Source organism: Engystomops pustulosus, chromosome 6 (genome assembly GCF_040894005.1).
Source record: "Engystomops pustulosus chromosome 6, aEngPut4.maternal, whole genome shotgun sequence".
Lineage (NCBI taxonomy): Eukaryota > Metazoa > Chordata > Amphibia > Anura > Leptodactylidae > Engystomops > Engystomops pustulosus.
Genome location: NC_092416.1, coordinates 9,565,833 through 9,585,897, shown reverse-complemented (window position 1 = coordinate 9,585,897; position 20,065 = coordinate 9,565,833). Strand labels below are relative to the sequence as shown.

Genomic DNA, 20,065 nt, shown 5'->3' with positions numbered 1-20,065 from the left:
GCCCTGGCATAGGCTACTCCTCTCTGGGACAGAAAAGACACGGTTACAGCTGACATCACCTCCTTCTTCGATGAGTTCTGCCACCACAGACAAAGTCGCACCTGTGGAATGACCTGATGGTACCATGCCGCAGCAAGTCCGACCCACTTTGCAGCAGGCTCTGGTGAAAATCGTGTGCCACTTAGATTCCGGTCCCAGGTGTCGGCTTATGTCATCGTCCGCAGTGGTCCAGTGGGTCCACTACACCTGGACCCTGACAGAATGACAGCAAGCAGAGACCTAGAAAACTGTGGGGAATTTAGAAAGTATATTAGAAAATTGTATAACTTTTCATTATTCAAACAATATCAATTGCTCTCTGAAATGGGAATACCCTTTTAAGGACCCAGCCCAATTTTTCTAATCTGCCATGTTTCGTATATTCGATTATATACGTTTAGGATTCTTTAACTTACCAAGGTAATTTTATGATTGTTTTTTCCTAATATGTTGTACTTCACCTTAGTGGTAAGTTTTGGTTGAAATGATTTGTATTTATTTATAAAAAAAAAAATTCTAATTTGGTGCAAATTTTTAAACAAGCTATATTAGGGCTTATTTTTTGTAGGATCAGTTATACAATTCACTGAAATCATTGTGGGGTAAATATGACTCTGTGATCACTTTTTATTGTGTTTTTGTTGTGTTTTTAGCTTCTTTTTTTTACTGTTAACCGTACGCGTTGAGCAATGATTTAATTTTGTTGAACGGGTTGTTATGGATGCGGCAATATCTTACATGTGCGGTTTGTGTTGTGATTTTCACTTCTTTTATAATTTGTGGTAGTTTTATAATATATGGGCATTTAGGTGACTTTTTTGTTTTATTTTTTCTTTTTAGAATTTTTTGAAACTTTTTTTTACACTTTTCTACTGTCACACGCTGGAATTTGAACAAGCGATCTTCTTATTGCTTGTACAAACTAACACCCTGCCATGCTTATGGCAGTGTAGTAGGTTAGTCAGCCTATGCCCATGCACAGTGACAGATCCTGTCCGAAACAGGTTCTGTCATTCAGTTACTGAAGGAATTCTGGGCATCCTTCATCGGACCCTGTGGTTGCAATGGAAACAGCACCCCAGAACCAGACAGGGGGTATCGTGGTGGAGGGGCTGGTCCAAAAACCCTATTGATGCCTCGGTTATGTTTTTTTTTTTTTTTTTTTTTTTTTTTATAATTTTCAAAGAGCTTTATTTGAAAATTGTAAGCATTACAAAATACGATATAATGTTATTGCGATTAAAATGCCTCGGTTATGTTTGATCCTGGTGCCTACAGCCAGGATTGGGACTATTGCTATCCCAGCTGGTACAGCTGATGCCCAGTTGTTGCATACAGCCGGCTCTCACATGCTGCCATCATTGTCAGTTGTTCCGGCGACAGTTTTGTACAGGACAAAAATGCACGTCCAGGTGCAGGAACTACCTGCCGATTTGAATGTGCATTTTTGTCCAGGGTCAACAAGGAGTTAACTTTTTTCTCTGTTTTATACACTAAATAGCATAGATATCATGTTATTTTTGTTCTATGGGTCAGTACAATACCGGCGATATCCCATTTATATTGCTTTTCTATGTTTGAATAATTGCAGAATAAAAAAACCTGGAAAGAAAAAACACTTGTTTTTGCATCGCTGTGTAACATTTAGATTTTTTGGGTGATTAAGCTGTATTAGGGATCATTTTTGCGGAATGAGTTGTAATTTTTATTGGAATTATTTTATGTGAATTTTTTATCACTTTTATTTGCGTTTTAGTTTGGTTGGATGCATATAAAATCCTATTTTTTTTAAATTTATGTTTTATGGTGTGCACTGTATGGGTTTAGTTATTATTTTATGTTATTGTACAGGTTGTTGAGTATAGTCCGAGTTTTTTAAAAAAATGTGCTGAAAAACCCATACTTATTCTCGAGTCAAAAAAAAAAAAAAGAAAGTCAATACTCACCTTTCCAATGGCCCCTGCACAGCTTGTGCACCAGAGCATCATATGGACCTTCCGTTGGGACTGACTAGCTATATACTGGCTGTGACCAATGCATTTCCCACCCTCGGCTTATACTCGAGTGAATAGGTTTTCCCAGTTTTTTGTGGTAAAATTAGGGGGCTTGACTTAAATTCGGGTCAACTTATACTTGAGTCTACATGGTACCAGTGCTGTAATAAAGTCATATTACAGCAGTCAACCTATGCAGATGCATAGGCTTACACGCAAACTGATAGATCCTGCCTCTTTCATTGCGCTGCTTAGGGCAACTCTGGGGTCCTTGTCCGGACCCTAGAGCTGTCAATCAGATGATAGACATCCCCCAAACTCTGCACAGGGTGGTAAGACGGTAAGATCCCCCAAACTTGTGGGGTGGTAAGATGAGGAAGCCCTGTAGGCACTGTGGTCATGTTTGGGTTAAGCAGAGGGATCGTGGCTATAGCAACCACAGCTGTTACACAGGAGCACTGCTGTTGCATACAACCAGGTTCCTGCACTGTGACAGTTGTCATCAGTGACAGCAGTGCAGGACGTAAATGATCGTCCAGGGGTGGAAAGTACCCCGGACCTGGACGTGCATTTACGTCCTAGGTCCTTAAGAGGTTAGTGACAAGCCTATGTATCTGTTTTTTCAATTAATTCCTTCTACAAGGTATAACTTTTATATTTTTTTGTCCCTATAGTTTTCTGGGATCTGGTATTTTTTTTTCAATATTTATATAATAATAATAATTATTATTATTATTATGTTATGCTATTAAAGATTTAAGTTAATGGTTTTCATTCAAATGTGTAGAACTGTGGATTTAACTGGAACAGATACACAATGAAATTGCAGAATCCCAAAGAAGAATGAGAATGTGCAGTATTCTCTGACGCGTTTCAGACCAATTGAGGTCCTTAGTCATTGATAACCAAATAAGAAAGTAAGCTTTCTGATATAGCCTGCTATGGGTAGATATGCACCTGTTTTGATTCTGGTAGCACATCAAACAGCCTCTTACTCTCAAATATAAGACACCGTGCACATTAACAAAATAAATGTAACAATGTAAAGGTACATAAAAAATTAAAAATCACAAAACATATGTCAAGAATTTAAAAGCAAATTGTTTCTAACATTTAGACCCTTAGGACAAATGTTATCCATAATTAGGTTTAGCAGTTTCCTTTTTGTACTGCATTTATAAAAAGCTTTGATTCTGAGCCAAGACCCAGTTGTTCTAGATTTATCAATGGAATGGTTACAGTTTAAGACCCACTAGGGATAAACTGTAACCTAAATTAGGTGCTCTTGCGTTGGAAACATTGCGACCATCCTGTAAAATGGTATGGAATTCCTCATCTTGTAATAATAGTGGCAGTGGTGCTCCTGCGACCCATGTTTCGGGTCACAAGCGCACCCAGCGCACACCAGGCCGGCCACAGACTCACTCACCTCTCCTCACTATAGCGTCGGCTTCCGTGGTCCGGCTCTGTAAATTAGCGCGGGCCGGCTGCTGCCATGATAAATAGCCTGTCTCTTCTTTTTTTTTTAAAGATTTTATTTTCCATTTTTCAAAAGGTACAATAATGCACAAAAAATAAAATAAACATCCGCCTCAGGGAAGCATAAGGCACAATCAAAAAGAAATTAGGGTTAGCAGCACAAAGATGTCAATGTAGGAGAAAGACGTCAGTCAATAATGCAATACCGAACCCATATACTGCCTCACAGGAGGAATCCCTCTCCCTGAGGCAGAGAGCACTTATTCACTCACCCATACACACCACACACACAGAGCTATCCCTCCTCCTCTCCTGAGGCAGTCAGCGCAGTCACCCACCCATCCCAGATAAAGGAGAAGCGATCCGGAGTACCTCTAGCCGCGTAAGTGAGCTTGTACATTGGAAGTTCCGCATTGATTAGTGAAATCCATTTGGCCAACATGGGGAGCTTAGGAGGCTTCCAGTTTAGCAAGATAACCTTCCTACCATAGAACTTTAGCAGCCTGAACAGAACCCTCTCAAATTTCGCCTGGAGGACGTCTCACACTAGGTTCAGTAGACACACACGAGGGGAGCAGACACCCGGAAGACCCAGTCGCCCATTAATGTAGGAGTGAATGTCCATCCAATAATCCTGAATGGACGGACATTCCCAAACCATGTGGAAGAAAGTACCCGTGCCCTCCCCGCATCTAGAGCACACGTCTGAGGGGAGTCTATGCATCTGACGCAGGCGCAAGGGTGTCAAGTACACTCGGTGTAACCACTTAACTTGTATCAACTGGTCTCGGGCACTTATAACTGTTGAGCGCCAGTTGTGCGTAATTTCTTTAAGATGATGGTCCTCTAAGTCCGCGATATCTCTTTGCCATACTTGAAAGCTTTTGGCAGCTGGAGAGGGCTGGGAATCCATCAATTGCTTATAAAAGGTGGAGGTGGGTTTCCCAAGGTCTTTGGTTCTGGCAATGGCCTCCATGGGGCTATGCTCGATCATTGGCTCCTCCCTCCCAAATTGGACCCCCAGTGCATGACTTAGTTGCAGGTACCTATAGAAGGCGGTAGGAGCCAAGCCAAACTCCTGTCGAAGGTGTGTGAATGTCTTAAGAACCCCATTTTGGTATAACTGAACTAGGTATTTAATCCCTTTACGTGCCCAGAATTCAAATTCAGCCAGAGATTTCAACTCAGGCAGGAAGGGGTTACACCACAAGGGAGTGACTGGAGACCAGGCCCCAGATGTGTCCCCCCGGTAGTCCACTACTCTGTTCCAAACTGTTACGGTCGGCACTATATTAGATGTGTAATAAGGCCCATGTACTTTCCCTCCCCTGTAAACAAAGTTGGCCAATGCTTCATATGAGCCCAAAAGTGCCGCCTCTAGGTCTACAGCTGGGTTGTTAGGGTCCGCCCTTATCCACCACATTGCATATGTTAACTGCACTGTCGGGGCCTTCAGAGTCTCTCTTGCGATTCTCGGCGGACTATTCCCCCATAAGAAAGGAGTTAGGAGTTTGTCAATAGCTAGAAAATGGGACCTTGGCAATAACAGCGGGGATGCACGGTACTGATAGAGGAGTTTAGGCAAGAGGACCATCTTAAAAATATTAACTCTACCTACTAGTGACAGAGGCAGATTCTTCTATGCTTTGAGCTTTGCGGTCATAAACTGCATGACAGGGATCAAGTTGAGGGCTGCAAATTTGGAAACATCTTTATGAATGACTATTCCCAGGTAAAAAAATTGGTCAACCACCATCAGTCCTGAGGCCTGTGAGATCAGAGCTGAGTCAAACTCATTTACCATAAGGTGGGCGGATTTTTGCCAGTTTACCTTTAACCCTGAAAGACTCCCAAACTCGTTCACCACCATTAATAAGGCCTCCAGCGAGGGGCCTGGGTCAGCCAGATAGACCAGTAGACCATCTGCATAGAGAGATAGTTTATCAGTGATCCCCGCAATGTTCCATCTCTCAATAGCTGTACTACTGTTGATTAGGGCAGACAGAGGTTCCAGTGCTAGAGCAAAGAGCAAAGGAGAGAGGGGAGAGCCCTATTAGTCCCCCTCCCTAGCCTAAAATACTCCGAGAGATACCCATTAACTCATACTCGAGCTCTGGGTCTGTGGTAGAGGAGCCGGAGCCACTTGACAAATCCGAGTGGAAAGCCTAGTCTATCAAGTACCTCCCACGTGAATCCCCATTCAACCGAGTTGAATGCCTTTTCATTATCCAGGGAGGCAATAACTCTCTGCCCTCTATTGTCATGGAGTTATAATATTGGAAATAATTAGAATTACTGTATATACTCGTGTATAAGCCGAGATTTTCAGCACAAAAAATGTGCTGAAAAACCTCGCCTCGGCTTATACACAAGTCAATGATAAAAAAAAAATTAATACTCACCCTCTGGTGTCCCCGATGTTCGTTGCGGCTCTCGGCGGCTCCCGATTCCGGTCACGGCTCCCGGCGGCTCCCCGTGTCTCCTCTTCTGTCTTCTATCTTCTCTAGCCGGCAGAGTCGCGTCCATGCGATCTGCCGGCCGTCACAAACTGTGATGCAGAGCTGTCGCCGCTGATTACGTCATCCACGGCGACAGCGTCGAATCACAGTGAGCAATGGCCGGCACGATCTCCCGGCCGGAGAAGATAGAAGAGTGAAGAAGCCGCCTGGAGCCGCGATGGGGATTGGAAGCCGCTGGGAGCCACGACAAACATCGGGGACAACGGAGGGTGAGTATTAAGTTTATTTTTGTATCTGTATGCTACACAGGCTGTTTACTGATGGGGGCAGGCTGTATACTGATGGGGCAGGCTGTATACTGATGGGGCAGGCTGTATACTGATGGGGCAGGCTGTATACTGCAAGGGGGCAGGCTGTATACTGATGGGGGCAGGCTGTATACTGCAAGTGGGCAGGCTGTATACTGCAAGGGGGCAGGCTGTATACTACATGGGGGCAGGCTGTATACTACATGGGGGCAGGCTGTATACTACATGGAGGCAGGCTGTATGCTACATGGGGGTCGAATGCCTTTTCATTATCCAGGGAGGCAATAACTCTCTTCCCTCTATTGTCATGGAGTTATAATATTGGAAATAATTAGAATTACTGTATATACTCGTGTATAAGCCGAGTTTTTCAGCACAAAAAATGTGCTGAAAAACCTTGCCTCGGCTTATACACAAGTCAATGATAAAAAAAAAAATAATACTCACCCTCCGGTGTCCCCGATGTTCGTTGCGGCTCCCGGTGGCTCCCGATTCCGATCACGGCTCCCGGAGGCTCCCCGTGTCTCCTCTTCTGTCTTCTATCTTCTCTGGCCGGCAGAGTCGCATCCATGCGATCTGCCGGCCGTCACAAACTGTGATGCAGCGCTGTCGCCGCTGATTACGTCATCCAGTGAGCGATGGCCGGCGCGATCTCCTGGCCAGAGAAGATAGAAGAGTGAAGAAGCCGCCTGGAGCCGCAATGGGGATTGGAAGCCGCCGGGAGCCGCGACAAACATCGGGGACAACAGAGGGTGAGTATTAAGTTTATTTTTGTATCTGTATGCTACACAGGCTGTTTACTGATGGGGGCAGGCTGCATACTGATGGGGCAGGCTGTATACTGTAAGGGGGCAGGCTGTATACTGATGGGGGCAGGCTGTATACGGCAAGGGTGCAGGCTGTATACTACTGGGGGCAGGCTGTATACTACATGGGGGCAGGCTGTATACTACATGGGGGCAGGCTGTATACTACATGGGGGCAGGCTGTATGCTACATGGGGGCAGGCTGTATGCTACATGGGGGCAGGGTGTATACTACATGGGGGCAGGCTGTATGCTACATGGAGGCAGGCTGTATGCTACATGGGGGCAGGCTGTATACTATATGGCGGCAGGCTGTATACTACATGGGGGCAGGCTGTATACTACATGGGGCTGCTGTATGCTACGTGGGGCTGGCTGTATACTACATGGGGGCTGGTTGGCTTTATACTAAATGGGGGCTGGCTGGCTGTATACTACACCCTCGGCTTATACTTGAGTCAATATGTTTTCCCAGTTTTCTGCGGTAAAATTAGGGGTCTCGGCTTATACTCGGGTCGGCTTATACTCGAGTATATACGGTAAGTAAATAGTTTGTTACCTGTATGATAAACATTTTTAAATGTTGTTGCTCTCTCCTCTCTAAAATCTATTTTTAAGAAAACATGTTCTAATGATGGCAACAAATCTGTCAGCTTCAGTTCTACAGAATCAGAGAGCTCAAAATATTTTTCAGATAAATCAGTAACATCGGAAACCACTACTATAGATAAACCACTTCCTCCATCGTATTATAAATCTCCAAAACATCAAAATAAGACAAAAAACGCCCAAGGAGAGGAGAGAGGAAACACCGCTGAACAATATCCCAAAGACGACGGAGAACATGTAAGTTGTCAGTTTGTCTTCATATATTATAACTGAATCGGAGGAATCTATTTTATCTAAAGGCTTGAATTTTGCTTGGTATAGGGACCAGAGGGCTGACCTAAAGCCTGGCAGGTCTGCATCAGGTGGTGTGTGCAAGAAATATAGAGGGAGAGGCTGATGTAATGGTTTCTCCCTGGGGCAACCTAGGTGTCGGTAGGATGAATCCCTGGGTGATGGATGGGGAAGCCCGTGTTGGTAATCAGCCATATCCAGGGATCTGACGGAGGCAACATTGTGCAAATCAACTTACAGTTCTTTACTTAACAGCAGGCAATGGCCAAAATGATGAAAACAGATTTCTTAAGCTGGAAGAGTCATGGAGAGCCAGTCCACAGGAAGTTTACCCACAGCCTAATAGTATATGCAGGCTGGGCTGCTGCAGTAGATACTGAGTCCGGATTGCGGAACTGCAGTTCTGGGCTTAAGTCTCCAGACTTGAGACTTGCCCTGATTGCTAGGCAATAGACCTGAGGCACAAGAAGTTCCTGAAGTTAGGATACTGGTTGTGGCAGACACACTTTGCGGACTGGGTCTGTCTGCAGACTCCTATGCTCTCACTGACGAACAGACCTAAGACAGACCATGCAGCACAGTCCCTTGCTTCTTAATCAGAGCAGTAATAGGCTTCTGGTTAGATATTACAGCAGAAGATAGGTGCTGCAAAGTAGTTTGGATGTGCAGAAATCGAAAAACATTGAAGCTTCAAGTGCTTCAAATCCTGTAATATATTTTCCAATTTTAAAGTCTTTCTGCTACTAACAACATACACAAAATTATAATTATAACACTGGCTGCAGAGAGCATAGAGCACAGTGTGAGTTACAATCCTGGAATATAAATCCATATATTACAGTCCTGCTGCTACCAAAAACATACACAAAGGTCTGGTTACACATTTCTCCAGGGTCAATACATAGCACTGCCTGAAGCTTTGTGTCGTCAAAACTGCTGACAGATCCTTTTAATCCCATGTAAGTTTGAGTGATGGATGTTTTGTGCTAATGTGAGTAGCCACTTTATCCTAGATATACAGTGTTTTTTCTTAGATATATATGAAATAGATGGATATAACTGGATATAACTCCTTTATATCATGAGCCATTGATTTCTACAATAAATGGACTCAAATAGCAGCCAAACCAACTTAATAACCCCAACTTGCCCCTCCAACGAAAGCCTCCCCCAAGCCATATTGTAACACTATTTCATGTGTTATCGTCTGTGTTTCTGACTGTCTATGATTTTTTTTCTTTAGTGTACTCTACATGCAGGAGCCATGTTCACCACGATTTCATAAGGGATTAATAAAGCTTTATTGTATTGTATATATAGATTTAAGGTTAGTGTAACACACTGGCGCAAAAAGTATATGAGCGAAAAATTACTAGATTTGCCTTCGCTGGGAGAATAATACTGAGAAAATCACCAAAGGTTATGTTTACTAAACTATTTTATGCAAATTACCGGCGCTGACTATTAGTGACAATTATAAGAGTAAGAATAACACTGAATGCAATGATCTATACACTAACCTGTGATGGATACTATTCAGGTGTCGTTGATTCCTAGAGTACCACCGGCATGACCGCCATATGCTGAAAGGATCCCTCGGTGAGTCACTGTGCGTCGCTGCTGCATCAAACGGTGCTCAGGTTTTCAGAATTAATAAACAAAACTGTAATTTCTCCAAAAACTGTGGAAACAGTTGCCCCAATGATGCCCTTGCCGGTGGCTCTGCCAGGATTGTTTGCTGGAGGTACCGGTGACGTCACTTTTAGGTACGGAGAGTTGAGTGGGGAAAAAACCACTTCCACCTAACGTGTTTTTTATTCCTTAAAAATATCAATGATATCTCCTTCTTCCTTGAATTCACACCTACATACAATCAACACCAAATATACTCCTTGGACTTAACCATATACATTAAAAAAGGAAAATATAAAAACAAAAACCTATAACAAACCAACAGATAGTAACAGTTTAATATTAAGAAACAGTTGCCACTTACCCATATGGTTAAGGGATATCCTGACATCAGGACAGACATCGAAGAACATACTGAAGAGGCTGACAATATAGAAATTAAATTTGCCCAAAAGGGATAAGAAATGAGTCCTAATAAAAAAGTGAAACTAGAAGTTGCAAATCTCCCTAAAAAAACACTTCTGAAAAATAATAGTAAGAAGGATAATTACACGAGGGGAGAAATACAAACAAATGATTTCATAAAAGAAGTAACCAATTGGGTTAAAAATTGGTTAAAATTATTATCACACAATTTTCAAAGGACTATGGAATTTTTAAACAAATATTTTATAAATACTGGGATATCTTACACCGAGATAAAATCATTGGAGATGTCCCCCGGCATCTGCGGCATCTGCGGCTGCGCAGCCAAAGGCCTGGGTTCTGCGCATGCGCAGAACGCAGGGGACTCAGACGAGGGCGCGCAGCTATGAGGAGCTGCGTGCTGAAGATTAAATGGTAGGCGGAGTAAGGTGGCTACTGGGGCATGGAGTAGCCGCGACTAGTAGCCTCATGTCCGGCTACTCCACGCCCCAGTAGCCGCATAAATAAATTTGCATATGCCCGCAATAAACTTTATAAAAAGATAGCCGAGACGTGAGGATTAGCCCAAAAAGGGCTATCCTCACGTCCCATTCATCCACCTACCACCCCTTCTACCTTTATAGGTAGAATCGGGGTGGTAGGTTCCCTTTAAAACATGAAAGTAAACGGTTGAAATATCCCTGTAGAATCGGAGGTACCAAATTATGGAGTCTATATATACAACAGAGGCAAGACCACAAACCCAGGCCTGAGGAAGAAAGCAGAAGCTTTCGAAAATGCATTAGGAGGAAGTGTTTCTTGTCCCACTCAACTCTCTGTACCTAAAGGTGACCTTACCGGTACCTCCGACAAACAGTTCTAGCGAAGCCACCAGCCGGGGCTTCAGTGCAGTAACTGTCTCCACATAAACTAGCAATTCATGAGGATTATTTAAAGGAATTACAGTTTTGTTCAGCAATTCTGAAAACCTGAGCATTGTGTAATGGAGCAGCGATGCACAGTGACTCACCGAGGGATCCTTTCAGCATATGGCGGTCATGCCGGTGGTACTCTAGAAATCAGCGACACCTGAATAGTATCCATCACAGGTTAGTGTATAGATCATTGCATTCAGGGTTATTATTACTCTTGGATATATAGATTTGTGTGTTTCCAGAGCTACTTCTATAAACATCATTTGTGATCTAGGCTGTCCTGTGGAGGAGTTTCTCACTATAGATTTTAAATCTGCCGCCAAACCCCACACCTGAATTGGCCTCTCTGGTAAGGTATACTGTCCTCGGATTTCATGAAATACTAATAAACATGATAGATGATGATAAATAGACAAGATGTAATTCTTGTTAATATATTAGAATCATTTATATTTTTTAGGAGCGCAGTCAGAATGTATCCAGAAGATTATGACCTGACATCACCCGATACACCTGAATACCTGGGTCCCTACAACCTGTAGGTTTATATTTTATATTTGAATGTGATGACATTGCACAGAATTCAGCATTATTCTTCTCCTAGTATAAGAATCTGTGTCCTGTGTATGGATGAGACGCTGCATGGAGGTTTCTTTGTATAATAACAAAGATGAGAGCAGAGACTTCTAGAGACACTTTCTTATAGATGTTTTTTATCAGAAGATCCTGTAGAGAGCAGCTGACATGATCAGATCTACCACAACTACAGCACAACATCTCTACCACATCTGGATTAGTGATGAACGGGTTTGTCAAAATTCAGGATCGATGAAACCCAAACTTTAACTCCTTAAGAACCACTTTAGTCCTCTCGGATCAAGCCAAATTTTTAAAATCTGCCCCGTGTCACTATAAGTGACTGTCAAGGCTCGGTATTAGTGAACCCCCTGGACCACCAAGGACGATGACACAAGCCGACACCTGGGACCGGAGTCTAAGTGTCACCTGGCTTTCACCAGAGCCCGCCGCAAAGCAGGTTGGTCTTGTTGAGGCGTGGTGCCACCAGGTGGTTCCACAGGTGCGACTTATCCGCGGTGGCAGCCAAAGTCGAGGTACAGAATCAGCAGGCAATCTCGTAGTCGGGGACAGGCAGATGGTCATGATAGGCGGCAATGATGCAAGGGCCGGGACAGAGCAAGTGGTCAGGGCTGGCAGCGGAAGAGCGAAGTCAAGAACAGGTCCGGGGTCACAACAGGAAATTGAAACACAGGGCACAGAGAACAGCTTTCTCATAAGCAATAACACGAAGATCAGGCAGGGTGTGCAGGGAGAGGCAGGATTAAATAGATTTCTGTGAAATAGCCAGCACCAATTAACAGTGCGCCGGCCCTTTAAATTTCCTGAAGCCGCTGTGCGCGCCCTAGGAGAAGGGGACGCACACGCACTGGCACGGATGGGAATCAGGAGCGGGGAGAGGTGAGCAGCGTGAGCCAGTGGGGCACGGGTAAGCCCGCGACCCTCGATATGGGCCGCGGGAGCACCCGTGACCCTTGTGACAATGGTTATAACCTTTAAAAACTTTAACATATCAAGGTCATTTTGAGACTGTTTTCTCGTCATTGTACTTCAAATTAGTGGAAATATTTGGATGATATCTTTTGTATTCAATGATGAAAAAAATAGAAGTTTGTCAAAAATGTAGAAAAATTAGCAATTTTCAAATATTCCAAACTCTGTGCTTTTCAGGCTGATAGTCATAGCACCCAAATAACTTCAGAACTGAATGTCCCCTTTATGTTGGCATGGGCTTTTTATGCAACCTCTAATTTTTCTAGGTTTTAAGGGGGGTTACAATTGTGTGTGCAATTTTTCACATTTTTATGAAAATCTCCAAAGCCTATATTTACAGGCACCTGCTCAGTTTTTAAGTAACTTTGAGAAGCCTCATAATAGTACAACCACAGTAAATACCATAGTAGTAAAACAATAGTAAATTACCCTTAAATGTATGATAAACCAACTTTAAGAAGTTTGTTAACTCTTTAGATGTTTTACAGGGGTCAAAACAAAATGCAGGTGGAATTTACAATTTGTAATTTTTTGGGATAATACTTTAATTTTGGCCCAAAAATTCACAATGGATTAAATGACAAAAAGCTCCACAAAATGTGATACTTAATTCCTTCCGATTGCCGATACCCTGTATGTGTTGAAAAACTGGTCTATGAGCGCACGGCCAGGGAAATAGAAGAAAGGAGGAGTCATTCAGAGCAGATTTGCATTGTCATATTTTACAGGCTATAACATGTTTAGTTTTTTGTAATGTGGACATATGAGGGCTTATTATTTCCAGGATGAGAACTGGCTGGCTGTATACTGGCTGGCTGTATACTACTAGGGGCTGGCTGGCTGTATACTACTGGGGGCTGGCTGGCTGAATATTACTGGGGGCTGGCTAGCTGTAAGAAAACATGGCCATGTCCATGCCGGCTGTTAAAGAGGAGCCACGCGGAAGAAAGAAGATGAGCCGCGCCGACATCGGGGAGCCACACTGAGCATCGGAGGTTGAAAATATAAGTTTATTTTTTTTAAGTGCTGGGGGGGCTGGCTGTATACTACATGGGGGCTGGCTGGCTGTATACTACTGGGGGATGGCTGGCTGTATACTACTGGGGGAAGGATGGCTGTATACTTCTGGGGGCAGGCTGGCTGTATACTACTAGGGGCATGCTGGCTATATACTACTAGGGGCTGGCTGGCTGTATACTGCTGGGGCTGGCTGGCTGTATATTACTGGGGGCTGGCTGGCTGTATACTACTGGGGAATGGCTGTATACTACTGGGGGCTAGCTGGCTGTATACTACTGGGGGTTAGCTGGCTGTATACTGGGGGCTGGCTGGCTGTATACTACTAGGGCTGGCTGTATATTACTGGAGGCTGGCTAGCTGTATACTATTAGGGTCTGGCTGGCTGTATACTACATGGGGGCTGGCTGTATACTACTAGGGGGTGGCTGTATACTACTAGGGCAAGGCTGGCTGTATACTACTGGGGGCAGGCTGGCTGTATACTACTGGGGGCTGGCTGGCTGTAAACTACTGGGGGCTGGCTGTATACTACTGGAGGATGGCTGACTGTATACTACTAGGGGCTGGCTGTATACTACATGGGGTCTGGCTGTTTTCTACTAGGGGTGGCTGTATACTACATGGGGTTGGCTGTATTTACACTACAGGGGGCTGGCTGTATACTACTAGGGGCTGGCTGGCTGTATACTACTAGGGAGTGGCTGTATACTACATGGGGGCTGGCTGTATACTACTAGGGGGTGGCTGTATACTACTGAGGGCTGGCTGGCTGTATACTACATGGGCTGTCTGTATACTACATGGGGGAAGACTGGCTATATACTACAGGGGGCTGGCTGGCTATATACTACAGGGGGCTTGCTGGCTATATACTACTGGGGGCTTGCTGGCTATATACTGGGGGGGCTTTGACCAATGCATTTCCCACCCTCGGCTTATACTCGAGTCAATAGTTTTTCCCAGTTTTTGGTGGTAAAATTAGGGGTCTTGGGTTATACTTGGGTCGGCTTATACTCGAGTATATACTGTATATAATAATAATTTATAATTAGATATTTCTGATTCAGGGTTTTTTCTTTGTAGGCCGTAAATACTGTAGGTTATCTTTATTCTATAGGTCACCACGATTAAGCTGATACCCAATTGTATAGCTTTTTTATGGTTGACTTGTCTTGCAGAACATAGAACTTGTTTGTTGTGAAATTTGCCTCTTTTTGCATCGTCAGATGCATAACAATTTTTTTTTATACGCAGCTGTTTTAGGGCTTGTTTTTGGCGGGACAAGCTGTACTTTTTATTGGTATCATGTTGGGGTAAATGTTACTTTTCAGTAACATTTACCCCAACATGATACCAATAAAAAGTACAGCTTGTCCCGCCAAAAACAAGCCCTAAAACAGCTGCGTATAAAAAAAAATTGTTATGCATCTGTTTATCCTTTTTTTTTTAATGAGGTTGGATGTGAAAATATAGTCATTTTTGCAGGTTCTTTTAAAAAAAAAATTCGGCTTTTACCGTATAGGTTCAGTAACAATTTTATTTTATTCTTTAAATTCTTATTTTGACTGTTTTACTTTGTCCCTGAGTGGGACATTTTATCACTTGTTCAATGTAATATACTGCAAATACTAATGTATTGTGGCATATTACATAATTCCGCATTGGCTGCTATGCACGATCTAACAGGCAATTACTGCCACCAGCCCTGGGGTCCTCATAGGATCCCAGAGCTGCCATCGAAGTGGTTGGTTCCTTCATGCCTTGTACGGAGGATGCCGACCCGCCGGGTGGGTACCTAGAACTCCCCCATACCCATGGCGACCGGAGCGTCTATAGGGTTAAACGGCTGGGATTTGGAGTATAGCGATGCCAGCTGTTACTGCGGGAGCCTGTCTTTCACATACAGCTGAGCTCTCATAGTGATTTAGGCTCTGCTGAAACACAGCAGCAGGACCAAGTCCTCTATATAGAATATTCCAATTATTTTACATATGTACAGAGCCCTCTAATTTACATGTATACAGTATCTCCATAATGAATACTGTCAGGCTTCGAGGTTGTGGATCCTTTGAACCACTGCGGACGATGACACAAACCAATACCTGGGACCAGAGTCTAAGTGGTACCCGGTTTTCACCAGAGCCCGCCGCAAAGCGGGTTGGACTTGCTGCGCCGTGGTACCACCAGGTCGTTCCACAGGCGTGACTTGTCCGCAGTGGCAACCAAGGTCGAGGTACAGAAACGGCAGGTAATCTTGTAGTCGGGGACAGGCAGGAGGTCGGGACAGGCAGCACAGGATAAAGTCGGAGATGTAGCAACAAGTCAGGACAGGCGGCAAAGGAGCGATGTCAGAAACAGAACCGGGGTCACAACGGGAATTCACAAAAACAGCACAACGCATCAGGCAAGGCTTTCTATAGGGCACTAGGCACAAAGATCCGACAGGGGCTTGCAGGAAGAGGCAGGCTTAAATAAATTTTTGTGAAATGGCCAGCGCCAATTAAAGGTGCGCTGGGCCTTCAAATTTTGAGAAGTTGCCGTGCGCGTGCCCTAGCAGTCGGGGACGTGCACGCACAGCGGAGGAGAGCGAGTCGGGAGCCAGGACAGGTAAGCTGTGCTGGCGGTGCGCTGGCAGGGGCAGAGAAGCACAGGTGAGCCCTTTTAATTCATACTGTAAACTCTGTAATAAATGTAGATAGATACTGTGCCCCCTGTATTAGCTATATACTGTGCCCCCTGTATTAGCTATATACTGTGCCTACTCTAATAAATACCATCCTGCCTTTATTAAATATATATATATACTCTGCCCGTGGTTTAAGTATATACTGTGCTACCTCTTTTAAATATCAGAACAATGCCTCCAGTATATAGGTAGTCAGCACACTGTACCCCCCCAATATATAGGTAGCCAGCACAATGCAGCACCCCCACAGTATATAGGTAGCTATAACACTGCCGCCCCTCACAGTATATAGGTAGCCATAACACTGTAGCCCCCCACCTAAGTATATAGGTATTCAGTACACTGCAGCCTCCCCACAGTATATAGGTAGACAGCACACTGCCCACTGTACAGTTAGACAGCACAGTTCAGCCCCCTCCCCCAGTATATAGGTATTTAACACACTGCAGCCTCACTATATAGCTGGCCAGAAAACTGCAGCCCTCCCACAGTATATAGGTAGCCAGCAAACTGCAGCCCTCCCACAGTATATAGGTAGCCAGAAAACTGCAGCACCCCCACAGTATATAGGTAGACAGCACACTGCCCCTAGTGTATATGTACACAGCAGCCTCCTCCCCCAGTTTATAGGTATTTAACACACTGCCCCACCCCAGTATATTGCTAGCCAGAAATCTGCAGCCCTCCTATAGTATATATGTAGGCAGCAAACTGCAGCACCCCCACAGTATGTAGGTAGCCAGCACACTGTAGTCCCTCCTCCTCCCAGTATATAGGGGCCGGCAGAATGCAGCCCCCTCCCACAGTATATAGGAAGCAAGCACAGTGCAGCACCCCATGCACAGTATATAGGTAGCCAGCACATTGTAGTACCCCCTCCCCCCAGAATATAGGGAGCCAGCACACTGCAGCCCCTTCTCCCACAGTATATAAGCACACTGCAACCTCCCAGTATATAGGTAGCTCCAGCACACTGCACCCACTGTCACAAGTATATAGAAATCCCCAGCACACTACCCTCATAAAAAAGAAGACCTCAGGTTCCGGCAGTCCCCATGGTTCCACTTCTCCCCACTTGCATCTTCTGCAGCAGCGCAATCTAGCTCCATGTGTTGTAACCTCCAGTTCCAAAGTGGTGGAGTGTGGTGGTCTGACCCTCCAGCACATTATGATGTGACCTTGAATGTTCCACCTGTTCTCAATATACAGATATAATAAAGTTCTAATAACACCACAATAACCGTTATCTTTTGTGATAACATATAATGATGCAGAAAGTCACATTGTTATATCTGTATATTCAGAGTACAAAATAAAGATTTTTGAAACTCTAAGGGGGTCATTTATCTTATTTCCCCCTTCTCTGCGCTCTTTTTGCGCCTGTTGTGAGTCTATTTTTTGCACCTAATTTGTCTTTGTCATTTTGGCTCTTTGTTAAATGCAGGCTTTTTTAAAAAAAAGGCGCAATTTGTTGAGCAAATCACACCACTGCCTTTCCTAAGCACGGTCAGGACTGGCGAGTTATTGCCCAATTATTTGCACCCATATAGATGCAATAGTATAATAAATCAGGCGCAAACATTTGTAAAGAGGCGCAATGTAATGACACATAGGGCAAAAACAACACACGGCGAACTGAGGGGTAACATTCCAAAAAAGAGCAAAACAGACATTACGCAGCAAAAAGGTGCAAAAATGATAAATGACTCCCTAAATCTTTCACCAGCCTAACATCTCCCCATCATGTCTTCTCAGGTCATCTGATGAGAACTACAAGACGAATTACACAACCGCTGACAAGATGGACGTTATACAGATAGTGAAAATTACATTATACAGCATCATTTTCATCCTTGGGATTATCGGGAATGGATTGGTCATCTGGATTGCCGGATTCAGGATGAAGAAGACGATCAGTGCCGTGTGGTTCCTCAACCTGGCCATCGCTGACTTCCTGTGCTGCACTTCTCTTCCTATTATAATTGCAGGCTTGGTTTCAGATGATATGTGCCGATCTTCATCATCATTTCTATTCTGTTTCTTTTATGATATTCTGTTGCGTATAAACATGACCACTTGTTCTCTCCTCCTGACGGCCATGAGTGTTGATCGCTGGGTATCGGTCATGTGGCCATTTTGGGCTAAAGTCCATAGGACACAGAAACTAGTGAGAATCACTGCAGGAATTATCTGGGTGTTTAGTATACTATGGGTTGGTTTAATTATTTTTTTAACGGAAATTTTACCTATTTATAGGGATGAGAGCTTTACTGAAACAATGACTATTCTCCTGATCAGGGTTGTTCTAATGTTTGTGATCCCTTTCCTCATCATCTTCACCAGTTATGTCACCATTTGCATCAAACTTAGAAAAAGTAATAGACCCCAGAGATCTCAGAGACCCTACAGGATCATCACCGCTGTTATATTGTGTTTCTTCATCTGCTGGGCTCCATATTACATCCACCCACTAACAGTCTTGTATTCAGTATATTATTTTATGGTAGATAGTATTATTCTCATCCTGGTTTATCTTAACAGCTGCATCAACCCAATCATTTATGTTTTTATGGGCCAAGATTTTAGACATAATTTCCTGAGATCCATCCCCTTCAGGGTAGAAAAAGCCTTAAGTGAACCTCCTGATGACCCCGGGAGGGAACAAGAAAATCTTAACCTTGCCCCCACTGCAGGAGATCATATATAAAGAAATGGTAGAAACAGCTTCATTGTATTCTGCAGCTAATATGAATTATGAACAACCGGTTTCCCGTTAAAATTTTTGGGGTAACTGTGTAATTCTGTCTTCTATCTATCTCATAAGGAATAATAATATTTTATCTTTTACCAAAATATCATAATATTCTAGTATATCTGTATCCTGCTGTATGATTCCCTGTAGTATAAGTAGCTGTGGTCACATGACCTGATCCAATCTTCCAGAACTGATGAGACTTATTTTATCTGAGGATGAACTGCTGAAGTCCATGATGAGATGAGGATCCATGATGGACAGAGGATTATCGCTCCACACAAAACATGTCTCATATCCTCAAATAACTAAAAGTTTGGGCATTAATCATTAGGAGACTCTTAATGGTAAAGTGGACAGAAATGTGGATCCTGTTGTTGTTGTATTGTGAGGAGCTGCTTATCTTGTGATATTTTTCGTGGCACATCCAGCACAGAGGACAGATAAGGAAAAAGACATCCATATATACTGTATATACTCGAGTATATGCCGACCCGAGTGTAAGCTGAGACCCCTAATTTTAACACAAAAAACTGGAAAAACCTATTGACTCGAGTATAAGCCAAGGGTGGGAAATGCATTGGTCACAGCCTCCCCAGTATATAGCCTTCCAGCCCCCTGTAGTATATAGCCTTCCAGCCCCCTGTAGTATATAGCCTACCAGCTCCCTGTAGTATATAGCCTGCCAGCACCCTGTACTATATAGCCTGCCAGCCCCCTGTACTATAAAGCCTTCCAGCCCCCTGTACTATATAGCCTGCCAGCCCCCTGTACTATATAGCCTGCCATCCCCTGTAGTATATAGCCTGCCAGCCCCTGTAGTATATAGCCAGCCAGCATCCTCTAGTACATTGCTTGCCAGCCCCTGTAGTATATAGCCTGCCAACCCCCTGTTGTATGTAGCCTGCCAGCCCCTGTAGTGTATAGCCTGCCAGCCCCCAGTAGTATATAGCCAGCCCCCTTTATTATATAGCCTGCCAGCCTTTGTAGTAAATATCCAGCCAGCCCCTGTAGTATATAGCCAGCCCCTGTAGTATATAGGTAGTAGTATATAGCCTGCCAGCCCCTGTATATGGCCTGA

The 20,065-nt window shown here is 43.9% G+C and overlaps 1 protein-coding gene across 1 annotated transcript; it reads left to right on the top strand.

Moving 5' to 3' along the window:
• Positions 1-7,876: 7,876 nt before the first annotated feature.
• LOC140065359 (C3a anaphylatoxin chemotactic receptor-like) lies at positions 7,877-19,054 on the top strand. Its single transcript, XM_072112952.1, has 3 exons — positions 7,877-7,931; positions 11,418-11,495; positions 17,988-19,054. Coding segments are annotated over exons 1-3 (1,032 nt in total). The 5' UTR covers positions 7,877-7,929; the 3' UTR covers positions 18,940-19,054.
• Positions 19,055-20,065: the final 1,011 nt, after the last annotated feature.